Here is an 18,994-nt window from a genome sequence, read left to right as displayed (position 1 = left end):
CAGAAACCAGTCTCAGCCTGAGCACTCCAAGGGGTTTCTGAATTGGATTTAAGCAAAAGGTGCTTTATTTAATTCAAGGATGTGTTCTACGTTTATTGAAAACTCAAGTGCACTCCTCCTCGCCGTGACTATGTATCTCGGCTGTGAGCTGACAATATTGGCTCACCGGTTACAGAAACAAGATAAGCGTCTTTTTCTGTTTTTAACAACTTTTGTTTCTAAAGAGTACGGTTTAAAAGCTTTAAAATCAGAGTCCAATTTCCTATCTCTGTCATTCACTCTTGAGTTCTGCTAATGACAAGGCTGGAGATAAAAGACGGGATTCTAATTAAATGAGCCTGATGACGTTTTTTATTTAGAGACTGTCAAGTATATTTTGGGCGAACAAGAAAACAACGTATGCAATGAAAACCGAGCGTCAGTCGTGATGTTTACAGTTTACATTTAACGTACCCATTAAATTAACTTCCCACGACAGCCAGTGCTGTCAGTTCTGAAATGGTCACTGTTCCATTAAAAGTGCAAAATCATAAAAATTACCATACATGCCACACTGACAGACCACAGTTTCCCCACACGCTCAAAAATATTTCGGGATTGAAAGCAAGCGCTGTTCCGCATGCCCATTAAAGCGCTACAGTCTCCCTAACGCGAGGGATCGCCTTGAGCGCATCTGAGCGCCTTCCACTATCTCCGCATAAAACAGCCCACGAGTCTGTCAAGCGGAATACCCGCATTGCCTATCACAGCATTCTCCGTACGTGTGTGCGAGCAGGGACCATATCACAGTTACTGTGGCGCCTTTAAAGCGAAAAAGAGAAGAGCGCTGCCAACAATTTAAAAAAAACGTCTCAGTTTCTGAATATTCCGAATCTGCAGTTGTTACTCTCTGGTGCAACACCTAGGCTTATGTTTTTATACATATTGCAATCATAGAGACATTAGACTATTAGGATTTCACTGGCATTGCTTTAGAGTTGCACTCTATGCTCGATACAAAGCGTACACAACCAAACAGAACACCAGAACAGAAACATGTCACTTAGCTTGAAGATAAATGTCCGAGGATGAAAAAGCAGAGCACAAAATTGTTGTTATTGTTGTTGTAGCAGCGTAAACACGTCAGCGCTAGAATATAAGGAAGTTGCACACACTCCCTAATGTGACAGCGAAACCACAACGAAACCAACTCGGAGAACTGCACCTGCTCTCCTGCAGTAACCTGGCTACAATAATGTCGAAGAACGGAAGAGCAAAGTTCCGCTCTTTTTCCAACTTCACCACACGCCAGGACCTATTTCACAAAAGCGCGACGTTACATAATGACACCATTGATCACCGTGGTCTCAAAACTGTAGCCTCCCTCGCGATACTCCTCGCTGAAATAAAACCCACAGAAATGTAAGTCCTCTTCTTCGCCAGGGAGATCGATGACCGACTCGCATCTTAAAACTTTCTTGCTTTTACATTTAATGAAAACCAAGTACGATGTGTATTCCCCGTTTTAAATATTTCTCACTATTTCCCCTGAAAATAGTCATTTTGAAACCACCCATCTGAAATATTGAATAATATAATCACAGCAAGTTACAGAATGTCGTTAAAAACAATAATAAAAATCAGAGAGGACACGGTTAATAATGTAATCGATTGCCAGCCAAGCACCCGGCGCTTATCTGAAACATCTATTTTCTTCCATTTGTACTTTATTCTTTTCATCGCAACACTGAGCCACGCAAGTAGAAGGATAAAAAAGGAGAGATCTCGGCCATGCGGTCTCTAAAATAGTCATATGTAATATTAGCCTGTGCCGAAGGGGCAGAGAAAATATCAGCCCGTTCTGTGCGCATTTTCACAGATCTCCCCGAACTTAAACCCCGAATCTCTCCTTCCTGAAGCAAGACGAAAACTTGTTCCACCAATATGTGCACTCACCTTTGTATAGAGTTCGTTGACTGACATTTTTTCCGCGGAGATGGGTTACCTTCTGATCACCAAAAGAAACAGGACCATGTAGCCTGGTCACAATTCCTCAGCTGTTATTACGGAAAAAAACCCGCATATATTCCCTTTTAAAGTATTGCCCCGGTTAGAGAGATGACTGTCCGGCGGTCGCCATTTTCGCGTAGGCACAGGTTTATAACTCCAGAACGAAAGATTGTTTTTCTTTTTCTAGTTATGATCTTTTGTGTGTGTGTGTGTGCTGATGAATCCCTTTTCTTTAAAACAGGCTAGGCTTCTTGTTTTTTTTTAATTCTTCGTCTTCTGAAAACACAAGTGTTAAACACTCCTCCACTCTTTGCTCCTCCCCGCACGCCGCTCCCAGCGCAGGTATGGACGCAAGCTGAAGGTGAGCTAAGTGTTAAATGACCAGTTTAAAAAAAAAAAGCGAGCGAGAGAGGGAGGCAAACGAAAAAGTAAAAAAAAAAGGAGGGAGAAAAAAAGTGGCCACGCAATTGCTCTCCTTACTTCTCCCTCGTGTCCATGGACTCGGTCATGTTTGCGTGCCGTTTAGCTGTAATCTCATCGCAGCTCGCTCCTGTCGAAACCCTTCCCGGACTACAGACACCTGCTGGCTCTCCCAGCTCAGCGCATTTCCGCATTGTCCCAGCGCGAGCTCGGAGCAGCCGCCGCGAGCGACTTACCCATTCGGCACCACTGCGCCGCGAGCCGCGTTACGGCATTCCCACCTGTTACTCTGTCTGCCCGTGAAGCGCCGTAGCGCGTAGAAGCAGCTGAGGTGTTGTCGCTCCGATCTGAGATCTACTAAACACGTTACCCATATGACGTTTCTAATTGGAGATTCACAAACGTACATGTTTTGGATCTGGGGATTTTTGTTCATTATTTCGTGCGACACCAAGCTGCGTGTACAGGATACATCACAAAGTTAATACCCATCCTCTTTCAATAAGCACTTTATTCTAAGAGGGTCGCGGCAAGCCTGCGCTGAGCTGAGCTGCCTGAGTAGGCAAAGGGCGCACTGTAGGTGGCACTACACCTGGAGTAGGCATCTTCGCAGGGCACATACAAGGACAGGGGGACATTAGGACTGGGCAGCGTGTCTGTGGACTGTGGAAGGACCAGCACAGGCCGCAGCGTCACTGCGAAACTGATGATGATGTAATCTCGCAGAACTTTTTACCGCCTGAGTGCAAGTTATGTTTAGGTAACATCTCAACAGACCATAGTAAGTACAGTATATCCTGCACTACATTTAAAAGTTAGTCTCAAAGAGATATAATTACCATATATATCTTAATTGAATTATTGAAAATAATTATTGAATTCATTGGAAAGCATATTTTTTGCTACATGGAGAAAAATAATCAAAAGTATTTCTCCTTGTTCTGCAACATCTTCTTGGTGAAAGGTGGCAAAGGTGAGAAAATGGGAAACGTTGCAGGACAACTTTAAAACAGCTGGTCCGTTTGAGGAAAATTCGCTGCTGGTCAAAAACACTAAGGTTTCTCACCCTTACTCGTGGATCTCTGTAGAAAGACATGGCATTGTGCCACAGCCAGACTGTATCACAGAGTAGTCAAATGTATCCTGTGTGCACAGCTTTCACCTAAACAATAGATTTCTTTACGAATTAACGCGCCATGATAAATCACTGGCCATCACTGTCTGTGACAGCAACCACACATTTGTAAATACAAATACTGATTTCTAAATCTCATGTAAATTGAGATATTTCTGTAAACACAAGAGAGAGAAGTCAGAGGGAGTTACCTTTGCGTACAGCTCATACTCCATCATCGTTTCTGTCTACTGCGGTCTTCTCTGGCCACAGTGTCCACGGAACAACCCCAAAAATCAGGAGTAAATGTTAGCTGAGAAGAGTAGCAGCTGAGTGGATTTGAATTAAAGATCCATTTCTTCACAGTATTCCGTCTTATCCGATGTGGCAGTGTGAGGTTGCCTTTGTAACATCAGACTTGCACGAAGAGTACTGGAATAATTGTTGTCAATACTCTTTATTGCTCCACTCCCTAAACACTCCTTTCTCAGGTATGAGGTGTTGTCATCTGTTTTTGGAATCGGCCACAGGAAAATCATTCCCGTGATGAAGTTGTTTTTTTTCCCTGCGCAATTGCAAAATGCTTATTTTTGCTGAATGCATTTGTTCCATCTTGTTGCTTTGGGAGAAAACAGTACAACAGGGGAGCTAGTTTTTGATGGTAAAAATGAAGAAGTCACCCATTTATAAGTGAAAAGGTGCCAATCCTTTGCCTATATTGGTTTAAAAATTCACTCATTCCATTATTTCAAAACAAATCATTGACTTAATAAGAATACAGAATAATAATTCGGATATATTTTGTGGTCTGTCAGATTAATCTCAGAACTCTGTCAAAAAAGCAGCAATTAAATAGCATTTCCTCTCTTGTTCAGCGTTTCACGAGACCCTCTCTGAGTGTAGTGACCGCGCAGAAGAAGAAGAATTCAAATTCTGTGTGTAACAGGAAGGCAGATTCTCTTCTGGTAACTCCCTGTCTGGAGTGGAGAATAGTGTCTGACTGCCAGGAGATTTCCAGGTTCAAATCCAGCCTGTGCCCCCAGAGCCTCGGAATGGGCAGTACTGACGGGCCAAGATGGACAGAAATGGACACCATGGGGTCTAGTGGGAGACCCCTGCTGTACTGGACATCAGCAGCCCAGCTGCTCATCAATGTGCCCAAAGATAAGCAATAATGGTTGTGTCGGTCCTCTGTTCAAAGTGTATTAGTTTGGCAAGCTCATAAGAAACTAATGTGCCAGACTGTAATCCTTTCATAGCTTTACGAACGGTCCTTGACAGCGGAGGTAATAAATGTAGTTTCTATGGGATTTTTTTATGATGAGCCTGAAGGACCAGTGTTGCCATGTCTAACCCAGCTGGCTCAGTCCTGCCCAGCTCTGGTCATGACTGGACATCTGGGCACCACTGGTTGCAGAATTTTGCTGGCAAGAGGGTAAAGACAGAACATGACAGTCATCTGGCTGAGGTTGTCCACACCACCAGGCTCAACCTGCTGTCTAAACAAACTCCTGTAGCGATTGCACCAGAATCTGACTCAGTCTTTTTTATTATGATTCAGTATCGACAAGGTGGCACAGTGGTGCAGTGGTTAGCATTGTTTCCTCACAGGGCTGGGGCCCTGCTTCAGTTCCAGACCTGGGCTGCTCTCCCTGTGTTCTTTCTATGTAGGTTTCCTATGGGTGCTCCTGTTTCCTCCCACAGCCCAAAGACACACAAGGAGGTTAATTGGTTTCTAGGAGTGTGTGTGCGACTGTGTTTGTGTCTGTGTGTGTGTGTCATATCATGGTCCACAAAGACTTGGTTATTTTACTTGGTGTGCAAATTTGAAAGTTCAGTTCACACTTGCTGCACTTGTATCAACAAGTACAGTGCTCACTTATTCACAAACCTGAGAGGACTGCCCAGACCAAAATCTCTCTGACATGGTAAATGGAACAAAAGGATGTACTGAATTTCTTGTGGGACCCCAGAAGGTGCACAGATCTCCACTGCTTTCCTAGAGAGCAGAGTGAGAGCGGAGTGAGGTATTTTCATTTAATCAACAGAGCAAGACCCACTGAGACACCATTAAAACAGCCGCCATCCTGTGAACAACCACTAGTTATCCAGATGAGATATCTATCTTTGCAACTTGGATTCTATTTTTAAAAGACAGTTGGGTTCAGCAATGACGTTGCAATACGCTCATACACGTCCACTGAACCAAAGGTTTCTGTATGCAAGTTTTACAGAGCAATAGTAAAACCTCATTTAAGAGATTGTAATCTGCTCCACATCATGAAAAAAACTATCTAGATTTAGAAAGAGTTCAAAGAACAGCAACAAGTATCATTACTGCTCTAAAAGTATTTTCATATATGGTCAGGTTCAATGAACTAAAGCTCTTAAACCTGGAAGAAGGGAAATTGAGAGCAGATTTGATTCAAGTCAACACCTAAGGGTCAACCTAGGGAACAAAGACACTGGCTCACAGCTGGAAACCACAAGGGAATCCATTTGTGTCAGAGAAACGGAACAATAAATAGCTGGATGAATCTTTAAAATTCATTCATTTTTTAACTAAATGAAAGTTAATTCATTTCTTTACTAAACTTATACCATATCTTGAATACAATGGGATCATTGCTACTGGATCTCTTGACAGGTACTCCTTTCCTGTACATTCCACGAGCCCGATGGCATCACAATCACTAACTTTCCCTTTAGGTCTACTCTGTCAAGTGAACTGAACTTATAGGCATCCTCTCACCTGCACCCTCCCATGCGTTTTTCTGTGCTTAAGTTTCTCCCTGTCCTCCAGCTCCTTATTAGGCAAGAAGCATTATCTAGATTTAGGTCTGGCAGAGGAGGAAAACTGACTCATGATAAAGAAAAATTAAAAAATCTCTCCCTCAGATATGGGGTGTCTGATGTACGTGCAGTAAGCGGGCTTGTCTCCCAAGGCCATCTGTAACTAAACGCCGTCTAATCACTTTACTAAGTGTTAGTGACCGTGCAACACTGTTTCCACAATTTCTCACAAGCTCCTCCAGTGAACTAACACTGCTGGTAAGGAAACAGACTCAAATTGCTTATTAGGATACCGCTGACCACAGAACATTGATTCAGCCTCTGCCAAGCAGGAATATTGCTGCCAATTAGCAGCAGGTAATTTTGCTTCAGACCTGCAAATAATTCAATTATCTACCATCTCACTCTCTCCGCAATGAAAATTAAAGAGCTGTTCATTTTGGTCATTATTTTGGTGTGGTATTGTGTTGCCATGGGTTTAAGGAGAAACAGAGAGAATGCTAACACATTGCTGGTGGATAGAGATGCCACCTTCAGAGAGTACAGTCACATACCTGTCATTAAAATAAAGACTCCAAAGGCTCCTGATTTCAAATCAAGAATGAGTGTGTGAAAGCAAAGCCCCAGGAATTAAGGTTGTTTTGATCCAAAGCCTTGGAAATTTGTAACACATACTGCTGATCATTAAAAGCTTCAAGAAGGTTGCAACATTCATGTTTAATGATAGGCTGGAAGCAGAAACCTTGAAATATGTAATTGGAAATTCCAAGAGAAATGCTGAGATTACCATGGTTGCAAAAGTAACCTTACCTTCCTTAACTTCAGGGAGTCTGAAACAGACCGTAACTTCAGCTTCTTCACACTGGAAATTAATGCATATTAGACTCCATTCTCCTCCCAGCTGCACTGTCAATTTTGGATATAGTAGTGAAAACTTTTGATGCCACTACTCTGCAGCCTCATGAACTGAGGTAGATCTCTGTTGTTTGTGAGGAGGTGCTGTCCTTCAGGGGAAATATATTTACGCTGATGTCCTGACTACGGACCCCCCTGCACTGTAGTATAGGGTGCCCAATGACTGTCCCATTGTCCCATGCAGGTTTAGACATTGGACTACCCACATTCTCCACTGTAATGCCAGTGAAACAGCACATAGAATGCATCAGGGAAAGAATTTGTAATTTGGTTTGTTTCGTGCTATGCACTGTTGACCAATAACACACTGGTATGTCTTTACTGGGTAATGGGTTATAGAATAAATGCGCTGAAATCTGTTAACATCTTTATTGCTGCATTTGATAATCTTCATTTCTTTTTATCTCTTTTTATTACATTTCCTGTCACCACCACTGGAGAATTAACACTTTCCATGTAACCGGTTATGACACAAATATGCTCACTTGAGAGCACACCCCCATTGAGTTCTTGAAGCACACCTGACACTGCAGGCGCAACATCATTAAATGAGAATCTCCCACGATCATCAGCAAATTAGAAGATTAAATTAATAACAACTTCAGGACTTTAAGAATGTTGCAAAAGTATTTCAGAAAGATTTGTTTCCTTCTTATTCAATGCCTGAACACTCTGTCCTTAGGTTCAGTTCCTTAACTCTGTCCTTATACAATATAGCTTGGCTTGTCTCGTCTTTTTTTGGCTAACACAGTTTTTAATATACTTTTTAAAATCAGATGATACTTCCGTGTCAATATCTTTTTTGTTTCTTTACTTTTACCTTTTATTTTCTTTTGATTTCTCTGCACTCTGTGATCCAGACACCACACGGTTGCAAACAAGGGACTGGTTCACTGTGAAACTGGCCAACTGAGTCAAGAAGAAAGAGGTCACTGGCCCTTACATCATCCCAGGCAGGCAGGGTTAGTTATTGCACAATGCGCCTCAGTGCTGACTCAACAGACCCACCCACATGTTCACCTTTGTCACGTGTAATTTCTTCACAGAAACTTTTACTGGCCCCATTCCTAGATCAGAGGTCCCTTAATCAGGGCAGAGCCACAGGTGGAGCAACAGACAACATGCTTGTCTTATAGCAAGCATATCACAATATTGACTTTTACCATGAGTTTGCAAAGCTGCCTGACAGTGAACATTTTCCTCACAAGCCCCACTGGGTTGTGTGATAAAACACATCCTAGCCTGTTGTTCTGATGAACAAGAGCTGTCGTCAGGCTCTTTACAACACCCCTTCTGACCCAGGGCTTTCTTACTGGAATAGTTTGAGCTGGGTTGCTTGTAAGGAAGAGACCTTTCAGAGTGTCAGCCTGCACACACCTGCTGCAGGTTTTCAGTAGTTTCACCTCAGCTTCTCCATGTCTCCAAAGGGGCTCCTTGCCCCTTCTCTTACATGGAAAAAAAGTTTTCTATGTAAATACTGGGCTCTATATTGGGCTAAGATTTTTAAATGGGCTCTATTAAGGGGGAGAAAAGTTGTCATACAAACTGATTGATAATGTATACATTCAAACTTCGAGACTCAATAGTTCAGTGAAAGCTGGACAGGCTGTGTTTGTCAGGTCAAAGGTGAGGCACTTCTGATTCTTGTGATTAGGATACAAATGGGACAGTATTAAATTTTCCACATCTATTTTTTTTTGTTTTGAAATGAGGCAAAACATTTATCAGCATGTCAATTTTTTCAGAGACCTACCCTATACATTCTGTACAGTACAACTCTGCAATATAGCGTGAATGCCCTGCCATCTAGTGGCAGATTGTAGTTACTACATTGTTTTGCTCGAAGATTATGTACTCTCGAGTTCTATGATCTCAAAAATTCCCTTTGGATGCTACGGCTAGAATTAAAACCACTGACACCTAAACCAAAATAAATTTTATGGACATGCAAATGCAGCAAAAATATAAAAAATGTAAAACCTTAAAGAGGCTAAATGCTTTGTCTGATCCTATAGGATCACCCTGGGAGGCAAGGTAAAGTATAAGACAGCCTAGAGCCCTGAGGCGTAGCTGTGTAACTCATTATTGTCAAAGCCAGATGTTTCCAGTCCCCAGCATCCGTGATAGCTGCAGAAGAAACCAATCAAGGCAAATACTCATCTTCTTTATTACATTAGATTTTATTCTGTTAGAGCTACAGCATGTGATATGTTTCTGTGCTTGTGCAATGTCAGGCTGAAAGCCAGTCCTTGGGGCTGGAAAGACGGGCTCTTCTGAAAGGGTGGACCTGCGCCTGGTCGGAACAGGGCCGGGAGAGAGCTTGCTGAACCTTCTTCTGGTACTCCTCCTTGGAGAGCAGCCCGTCTTGAAACTCCTGCCACTCCTCGGCTCTCTCTGCCTCTCGCAGGCGCTGCTGGTAAGTCATCTGAGCCAGCAGCGCCCCCTGGTACTCCTGGTTAGCCTTCTTTCGGCTTCAAAGAAAGGTGGAAGAACAACATTTAAAAAAATGAAGAAGGTAGAAGGAGAAGCTGTATTCTATGCTATCACCCCACATGTGTTAAGCACAAATTAGAATAGCACCACTTTACTTCCAGAGTGTTTACACAATGACATGTACCAATCTGCATTAAGGCAGCAATCGGGCCAGAGACTCCTAAAACACATTACAGTGGATCTGACAGCTATGGTATAAGAGAATCCAATGGGCGATGATAGACGGTGGGCTCCTGAGCAGGGGTTTAAGAATTATAACAGGGAATCCTGGGATTCGCCAACAGTGAGTTCAGCTGGAAAGCAAGCAAGCTGCAATGCTACATCAGAGGCCTAGTGGTGGCAAACAATAAGAATTTAGATTGGGATCATTATGAAAACAGACAGAACACACAATCTGTGAGTTCAACTATTTTTCCTGTACATCTTCATTGGATATGATACATCTTCCTGTCTTAATTAGGGCGTTTTTTGTTTTGCTTGAATAGGGGGTGTAGAATGATTCAGAAATTTTGATTTTTTATTTTCAACAGCAAAAAGGAGGCTAATCTCCTTGTCTTTACACACCTTATCTTCTTTGCCTCTTCCAAAGCTTTCTGCTCCTCGATGGCTCTGGCCAGCTCATCTCGCTCTTTTGCAAGCTGGGCCTGTTTCTGGCTGTTCTCATCCACTGATGGAAAACATTCCAGAAAAGTAATGTTCTCAACATTAAAACCAGTAAGGAAAATTAACCCGTTTCTATTTGCTTTAACAGCCCCATGACTGAGCACCAATTTTAGCATCTGAAATACATATAAAGTAATGGTAAGAAAGATAAAAAATGGTAAGAAAACTAAAACAAACTCATAAAACTCATGTTGAGAGGGACATTGCATCCTCCTGCTGCATAATCAGTAATATGAGAAACTCATCTGTAAAATAGTTTCTGTTAAAATATATAGTAACAAATTATCACACCATGACACATTACACGGTTGACTACAGAACAATGCCAATTAAGATCAATTATATTACTAACTGATTTACTCAAGACATTAAGAAACAAAATCAACGCAGCAGCCCTGTGAGTAAACATCTGATCATTGGGACCAGGTTTAAGAGTCACTCATCTGGGGTCTGAAAGAGGCTCAAGGATGCCCTTACACTTCGCTTGGATCTGGAGGCGCCGGGTGTCCATGACTTCTTTCATGAGCCGGTCCCTGGCCTCCTTCTCCAGTCTCCACTGCTCAGCCTTCTTGGCCCAGGAGCGGTTGAGTTCAGCCTCCAGCAGCTGGTCCATCTCCACCTCCTGCCTCCTCTGCTCCTCCAGCTGCTGGGCCAGGTACTCCCGGTACCTCTGCTGCTCCTCGCGAAGCTCCAGCTGTGCACAACAGCATTTCACCATGGGTACAACACAAACACATGAGCCAGCCCTGAGCAACAGTGATAGATCTGGAGACCAGTTCCTTTTGTGACGCAGTCTCTCAGTTGCCTGCTAGATGATTTCAACAGGAATATTATAATAATGCTATGAACTCAAAAGAAGAGAGGACAATTCTAAATCTCTTTCATTCCTTGCAACGGGAATTCATTTATGCATTTATTTATGCTTCTTAGGAGCTTGTGCAGGTCTCATGGAATAAAGGAAAATGTTTTTGCAAGAGGTAAAACTTTGAACAGAAATGCTGTTATTAATTACAACTATTTCACATATTAGTATTATTTGCCCTGCAGGAGCAGGAACACAGAGAGCACTTTATTTAGAATTGATCTGCTGCATTGACAGAATCGATCTGCTTTTACAGATCAGAGGACACTGAGATCAGTCCACATTTTCTTCGGCTCATTAGAACGTAGTGATCAAAACCACCACAGAGGTGAGCATCCTGGAGGTCTGTGTGGCAGAGGGAGGAGAAGAGAGTGGAGACAGGAGGGGCTGCGGGCTCACCTTCCTGTGCTGCCTCTCCACGGTCTCGTCCTGCTCCTCGTGCAGCAGCTGCTCCATGATCTTCATGTCCAGCGCCAGCTCCTCCTGCTGCTCGCGGGCCAGCCGCTTCATCTTGAGGCGCAGGGACTGGTCCAGCAGGCGGCGCGTCTGCTGCTGGCTCTGCAGCCGCTGGCGCTTCTCGCGCTCCTCCTCCAGCCTCCGCATCTCCCGCTGCTCCTTCTGCCCCGCGGGAGAGAGCCCACGGTTAGCCGGAGCCGGGACATAACACTTCCGGTCGGCCCAGTTCTCCCAGCTCTCCTACTGCTGGCCTGTTGCACCTCAGGGAGCGCTTCACATCTGCATTGTGTCAACACTCAAGGTTCTCTAACAAGTCAAACCAGCGAGCATTGAACAGTGAAACACCAAGCAGAGAGCAGAACTAAGAGTTAAACCCCCCTTCATTCCCCAAAGGGAGGCAATGAAGGGGCTATGAAAAAACATGGGAGTGTGGAACAAGCTACCGGGCCACACTGTCGAAGCCGATACCCTGCCTTTTTTCAAGAAACAGCTGGATGAGATCCTTGGATCTCTTACTTAATCACTAACTACAAACATGTTAGATGCACTGAACGGCCACCTCCTGTTTGTAACCTTTATTCTCGCCATTTGTTTGTAACCTCCGATCTTATACTCATTTCCAACAGCAAAGAACAATAACCCAGGAGAACCGTGAGGATTCGGATACAAAGATCTGCATGGCTTTTTCCTGGAGTGCAAAATTTTGCTCTGTATTTCCTAAAGGTAATTAGGAGAATTTAACGATGCACACCTCGCGAAAAACAAATGTATTAAAACTTAAGAAATAGTTTGGGAAATTAGCTGAATTTGGAATGTTTCAATGATCTGGCAATTTTTACATCAAAGGAAAAAAGTACAAAATCCTTGTGCGATTTTATCTCTCCTGACATCTTCACAACAAATTAATTAAAGCTGTATGAATATCATCAGGTTTGAATAAATTAAGTCAAAGGCAATGAAGTAGCTGTAGTTTTGATATGAAGTCCAACCCCAAGGAACACTAAAAATGTCCGTGCTTTCATAAGTCAGTATCAGCACACATAAATCACAATCATGGTGCCATGTGTTCACAAAGATTTTAAGCAGTGAAAGAAATAAATGTCTGATTTATTGACTGAATACAAAGCACTTTTAGTTCAGAGTAATTATAGAGAAAGGCTGAACTAGACGTCCTATTTCAAACTAAACTTTACAAGAGTTTCCTTGTAACTAAACTTTAGAAGAGTTTCCTGCTTTTGCCTTAAGTCTCAAGCAAACACAGGTGAATGGAAGACGTAGTCATTTACATAGCTTGGTATTTTGATGGAGCAATTCAGATGAAGGGGACAACAGAAGTGTCTCATCTAGGATTTAAACTTGCATCCTTCTAGTAACAAGTTCAGAACCCTGACCCCTGCTCTACACTGCCCTACACATACTCTTACACAAGAACCCTTAACTGGGAGACATGGATGTCACAAAGATTAGTGAGCTCAGGTACCAGCAGCTGTGCCTCCTCCTCCTTCAGCAGCTTGGCCTGCAGTCTCTGCGCCTCAGCGTCAGCTTTCTGTACATCCAGGAAGTCTGCCAGCTCGCGGCTCCTCTCCCTTTGCCGTTGGGCTTCCTGGCCTTCCCTCTCCTCTTTGGCCTGTCGGTCCTTCTCCCACAGCTGGACAAAGAGCTCCTCCTCTTCCTGCTGCTGCCGGCGCATCCTCTCCTTCAGGGACAGCTGGGCCGTCCTCTCGGAGCAGACCTCGTCCTGCCTGCGGCGGGTCATCACTGCCCGCAGCTCCTCACACTGCTCCCTGGACACAGACACAGAGGCAGGGTCTCAGGCCAATCAGCCCCTCGTCTGCCCCCAGGACACACACACACAGGGGCAGGGTCTCAGGCCAATCAGCCCCTCGTCTGCCCCCAGGACACACACACAGGGGCAGGGTCTCAGGCCAATCAGCCCCTCGTCTGCCCCCAGGACACACACACAGGGGCAGGGTCTCAGGCCAATCACCCCCTCGTCTGCCCCCAGGACACACACACAGGGGCAGGGTCTCAGGCCAATCAGCCCCTCGTCTGCCCCCAGGACACACACACAGGGGCAGGGTCTCAGGCCAATCACCCCCTCGTCTGCCCCCAGGACACACACACAGGGGCAGGGTCTCAGGCCAATCAGCCCCTCGTCTGCCCCCAGGACACACACACAGGGGCAGGGTCTCAGGCCAATCACCCCCTCGTCTGCCCCCAGGACACACACACACAGGGGCAGGGTCTCCGGCTGAACCCCGAACCCCCTCGTCTGCTCTCTGGACGCACACACATGGGCAGGGTCTCAGGCTGAACCCCAAACCCCTAGTGTTCATTCCAATACACACCATGCTGATTCCAAACACTGGATTACACACATCTCAGGCATCAAACTAATTCCCACCAAAATAAATGCACACTTATGTATACAATAAGAGTACAGTAATGAAGGTTCTGCATGGTTTTAGAAGCGCCCAGCTTCTTGCAAAGAGAAAATTGCAGTTCTGAGTTCTTATAATGAAATTTCAAGTTCTGAGTGTGCTGACTAAGACTGTTTTATATCACTCATTGCTTTAGTGCAAAAGGGACTGCGTGGCTGATTTAAGATGATGTGTTCTTTAATAGAAGCCTCTGCATTATGCAGCATTAAACCTTAAGCCCCCATTTTGCTTCAGTTAGCTTTTCTACGCTTGGTGTGCAATAATCAGCTTTAGCAGTCAGTCAAAGGGAGAGTCTCTGGGTAACAAAATATTCAGATTCTGTTATCCACCATGTTATTCATTATTGTCTTCCTAATCCCACGCCAGTGTAGGCAGTAAAACAATAGATCAATTCATTTCTTCCCATTCAAAAACAGCAAAGTATTTTTACAGTTAAGATTTAGCTTCTCCAAACTGTGCTCACTGGCGGTCACACTGAACCCCCCCTTCACACACACAGACTTCTCAGTTAGGAATCTGTGTACTGAAGTACTTGTTAGCAGGTTTGGATTTACGATAGTACCTAGATAGAAAGAGACATTTGTAAATTATAACCATTCGCCACATTCTGTTTGTTCAAATGCATAGTAAATCATTCAGAATTCTGGATTCTGACCTACCGAAGTGCTGCGTATAAAAACAAGGCATTCATAAAATGACGTCGTTCAGAAAAAAAGAAGCACTGCAACAGACACAAATGCTGTATATGATCCTTCTGTTACCCCTGCAATACCCACATCAAAATCACATTAATATGCACCCAGAGCATTTTCTGCAGCACATTATATTGAAAGGTGTTCAGATTACCATGCTAAAACGTTAACATTATTGGACTAATATGGGTCACAATCACTCTTGACACTGTGGTCAGTGGCACAACTAAACAACAATTACTAAATAAGAAAGAGGGAAGGGAATGACATCATCGGTTTTGGTGCACACCCGAGGTTAATCCAGGCTACCCCAGCGTGGACTTACTGGAACCTCTGATCCAGTTTCTCAGCCACCAGCTTTTGTCTCTCGCTCTCTCTCTTCTCTCGCAGGAACTTGGCCCTCTCCCGCATCTTTGCCTGGCGCTCCAACAGGGTCTCCTCCCTGGACTCCAGTTCTCTGAGGTAATTTCTCTCCTCGGTCTCCAGCAGGTCACGCAGCCTGGTCGTGCAACAATGTTTTTTTAAAATGCATACATGGCTCCATCGTCTTCTTTACATTAGGGGTACCCAAAGAATCACCACGGCACCCCCACACGACCACCACAGGGTTGCTGCCATATATATAGTATATCTGGTCCTGTAGTCTACTTGCAAAGAATCTAGCAGGAATGGGCCAACCCAGGTCCCTGCAGAGCCACAGCCCAGAGGATTTGTAATCATCACTTTCTCAACACATGGAACAATTTCATTATTGAAACTACTTCAGCATGTGAAGATCATTTTGAAATGAAGTTGCTAACACCCTGTAACTCTCAAAAAACACAGCTGGCCGTTGCTGATCTACTGATCAAAACACCTGAGTGTTTCAAGTCATTACAAAGTGATGGTGTCCCGTTGATGACCTGGACTGACCACCCGTGGCTGATATATAAGATAGCTTCGGTGTCTCGGCCAAAAGCTTTTAGCTGCTGTCAGACCTGGGAAAAATGGATTATACATCCTTTATTACAGTTCCCTGACTTGGGTCACTTTTCCATTTCATTCACATATTTTCTTCTAAGACCTTTCAACACATGTTTCTTCAGTCTTATCGATTCTTTTCATGTTAGTGGCAAAGCAAAACCTGAGCAGGTCCAACCTTTCCCTCCTGTCCTCAATGCCCAGCTTGTACTGCTCCATGGCTTCCTGCACTCGTCTCTGGACGGTGCCCAGGGCGATGCGGCGGTCCGTGGCCCTCTCCCACTGGGTCTGCAGGTCACGGCGGCTCTGGTGCTGCATGAAGGCCAGGACTTGGCCCCTCGCCGCCTCCTGCCGCCGCCTTTCCAGGATCAGGAAGTCAGGCGGCCTCGCCGAGGGGAGCTTGGCTCTCTGCAGGACACAACACAGATTGCAACTCGAACAGGGAGCCCCAAATATTAAATCCATCCACCAACCCATCTGTTATAATAATAATTATTGCTTACAGTTATATAGCTCTTTTCTGGACACTCCACTCAAAGCGCTTTACAGGTAATGGGGACTCCCCTCCACCACCTCCAATGTGCAGGCCCACCTGGATGATGCCATAGTGCGCCAGAATGCTCCCCACACACCAGCTATCAGTGGAGGAGGAGAGTGATGAAGCCAATTCAGAGAAGGGGATTATTAGGAGGCCATGATTGGTAAAGGCCAATGGGAAATTTGGCCAGGACATGAGGGTTACACCCCTACTCTTTTCGAGAAGAACCCTGGGATTTTTAATGACCACAGAGAGTCAGGACCTTGGTTTTAAGTCTCATCCAAAGGACGGCGCCTGTTTACAGCATAGTGTCCCCGTCACTATACTGGGGCATTAGGACCCACATGGACTGCAGGGTGAGCGCCCCCTGCTGGTCCCACTAACACCTCTTCCAGCAGCAACCTTAGTTTTTCCCAGGAGGTCTCCCATCCAGGTACTGACCAGGCTCACACCTGCTGAGCTTCAGTGGGTTACCAATTGTGAGTTGTAGGGTGATATGGCTGCTGGCTAATTCTATTCTCTATCAAAGTTTGAATAGGGAGCCCCATTGATTCCACCCACCTCCAAACAGTCCCTCCACTGGACTGAGGATGGATTAATGATAAAAAAACACTTCAGAAAATAAGAAAAACTTAAACTTCAGAAGAGCCCATGAGTGACCTCAAATCTAAGAGAAGCTCTGTAGGAAAAGCAGTCAGTGTTCAAGTTATAGAAGCAGAAGAAGATCAATAAGCAAAAACAAAGACTACAAATTACCATTGCTTTGTTGTCAAATATATGCACCCGGTAACGTTCTTGTTTACTTCCTAGAGTTTTGCTCAATACACGATTATGGGATATCGTAGACTCACAACTATAATTCAGGTTGATCTGCTCACAGCCTTGAGTTACGTTTTCATGATGATGACACGACGACGATAATGGTCATTACATCATTATCAGTTTTATAGGACATAACAGAAATCTCGAGGTTTTAGTTTATTTAATTATGACGAAAAACCAAAACCCTCTCCTCCGAGTTTAACTCCAGACATAACTTACCACAGCGACTGAATGCGGAGTGGGTCCAGTGAATTCTCTGCATCGCGGCTTGCTTCTCTGACTTACTTGCATTATTATTTCTATTTTATCTCGGAGGTTTGTGCCTCTATTTCACTCTTTGAACGCAGCTATAACATTTACATCTCGATGGAATCACAATAAAACTTGTGTACGGAAGTAATGAGAGGGTCCCATAGCAACCGACACACAAGTACAGGAAATGACAAGTGGTTGCTATAGAAACGCAATGCTCTCGGCCTTAGGGGCGCCGACTGTATGTGATAAAGATATCGATACAACAGTATATATCAGAATAGTTAATAGTAATAACATCATTTAAAACTTGACGCGTTCTAAAAAGCGAAATTCAACACTTTTGTTATATTTCTGTTGGTTAGTTATAATTCCAAATTGGTAATTAAATCATCTTCAACTCATTGAGTTAAGAATAAATAATACATTTCACGATGGAAGCTAATACTAATTGGGGCTTTTTCGCGCTGGCTTCTCGTGTCTAACTACATATTTTTCCTTATCTGTAATTTAATAATAATTACACATTTCAGTAGTTTCCTGGTGGACTCCCATTTTCAAGTCAAAGATATAACGAGGATCTTAACACTGAGATTCTCACGCATTTATAGTTAAATGACGGATACTTGGAAACGGAATCAACCCGTGATTGAAAATACCACTGTCGTGAATGCATAACAGTGTCTCAAGATCAGTGAACTGCAAATTCATGAGTTAGTCATGTGCTACCCCGCGGGGATTAGAAAGAATTTCTCTGCTGTTTCATCGTGTTACAGCGTTTTCTTTATTCGTGACCGGTATCATATCACAAACGATGCCGGTTCTCGGGCTTGTGCCTTCGCAGCTCCCCGCCCCCAGTTCATCCCTCACCGCATGGGCGCGAACCCGGCTCTCAGGCGTCACTCAACAGCGGTCTTGCCGGCTAAACTAAAAAAACTTTCATCAGCCCGGGCGACCAAGATCCCTCTTATGCGCAGGGGCGTATTCGTTACAATGTTGAGGGAAGATCTTTTACCTGTAAAAGTACTAGATTGACAGGTTAAAGAACTCCTAGAGATTAGACAGAGAACTCTAGCATAATTCATGATGTGGAAATATTGTGTGAGAATTGATCATTAGACTGGAATTTGTAGGCCAAATATGAGAGCACCACTAACTAACTGGTCCGCTAACCACTTATGGGTTTTGTTTAGAGGTCTCCAACCTAGTACTGACCAGACCCAGCTTTAACATTAGAAGACAAAAAAAAGCACATCAGACAGCTCAGGAAACTCGCATAGTCAAGTCTTAACCCTTAATCAGTTAAAGCTAGATGTGTGAACTTCCCTCCTCCCCTCTGTAAAAAATAAATTAAATAAGGACCATTTTGTACTACCTTTTTACAAGTTTCAGGGCAGTTTGTGGCTGAAAAAAACCCACAACTAGGCAGCTGTAAACAAGTCTGGCATTGCTTCAAGAGTCACCGATGACATTCAGTTATTAATGCATTGCCTTTGTTGTGTGGATATGTTTGACACTCAAGTGAAAGATACGTAATGCGTAAAACAAGATAGTGATTGTTCTTTTATTTGAACATTTGAGTAC

The 18,994-nt window shown here is 44.0% G+C and overlaps 2 protein-coding genes and 1 long non-coding RNA gene across 5 annotated transcripts in view; 1 reads left to right on the top strand and 2 right to left on the bottom strand.

Annotated features, from left to right (window-relative positions):
* The window catches only part of myo5b (myosin VB), a 114,464-nt gene extending 110,492 nt beyond the window's left edge, over positions 1–3,972 (bottom strand). For 2 of the 3 annotated variants that reach the window (XM_088628658.1, XM_088628660.1), the window contains exon 1: positions 1,936–2,211. In XM_088628658.1, the coding sequence (XP_088484784.1) occupies positions 1,936–1,962 (27 nt within the window). In that variant the 5' untranslated portion in view covers positions 1,963–2,211. Of the gene's footprint in view, positions 1–1,935; positions 2,212–3,735 lie in introns of those variants that run through there. The other variant, XM_088628659.1, reaches the window with a different exon arrangement.
* Positions 2,271–15,369, top strand: LOC148672767 (uncharacterized). The gene is made up of 4 exons (XR_015935867.1): positions 2,271–2,350; positions 9,466–9,647; positions 12,332–12,428; positions 15,229–15,369. It is a non-coding gene; the product is annotated as an uncharacterized LOC148672767 (long non-coding RNA).
* cfap53 (cilia and flagella associated protein 53) lies at positions 9,393–17,583 on the bottom strand. The gene is made up of 8 exons (XM_088628664.1): positions 17,378–17,583; positions 15,977–16,206; positions 15,164–15,337; positions 13,186–13,489; positions 11,649–11,867; positions 10,865–11,081; positions 10,289–10,391; positions 9,393–9,702 (listed from the first exon to the last, which is right to left on the bottom strand). Exons 1-8 carry the CDS (start codon positions 17,447–17,449, stop codon positions 9,462–9,464), a joined length of 1,560 nt encoding a protein of 519 aa, XP_088484790.1. The 5' UTR covers positions 17,450–17,583; the 3' UTR covers positions 9,393–9,461.
* Positions 17,584–18,994: the final 1,411 nt, after the last annotated feature.

Source organism: Lepisosteus platostomus, chromosome 4, assembly GCF_059453375.1.
Source record: "Lepisosteus platostomus isolate fLepPlt1 chromosome 4, fLepPlt1.hap1, whole genome shotgun sequence".
In the NCBI taxonomy this organism is placed as follows: Eukaryota; Metazoa; Chordata; class Actinopteri; order Semionotiformes; family Lepisosteidae; genus Lepisosteus; species Lepisosteus platostomus.
Note: the sequence above shows the minus strand (reverse complement) of the source record. Positions and strands in the feature narration are given on the sequence as shown.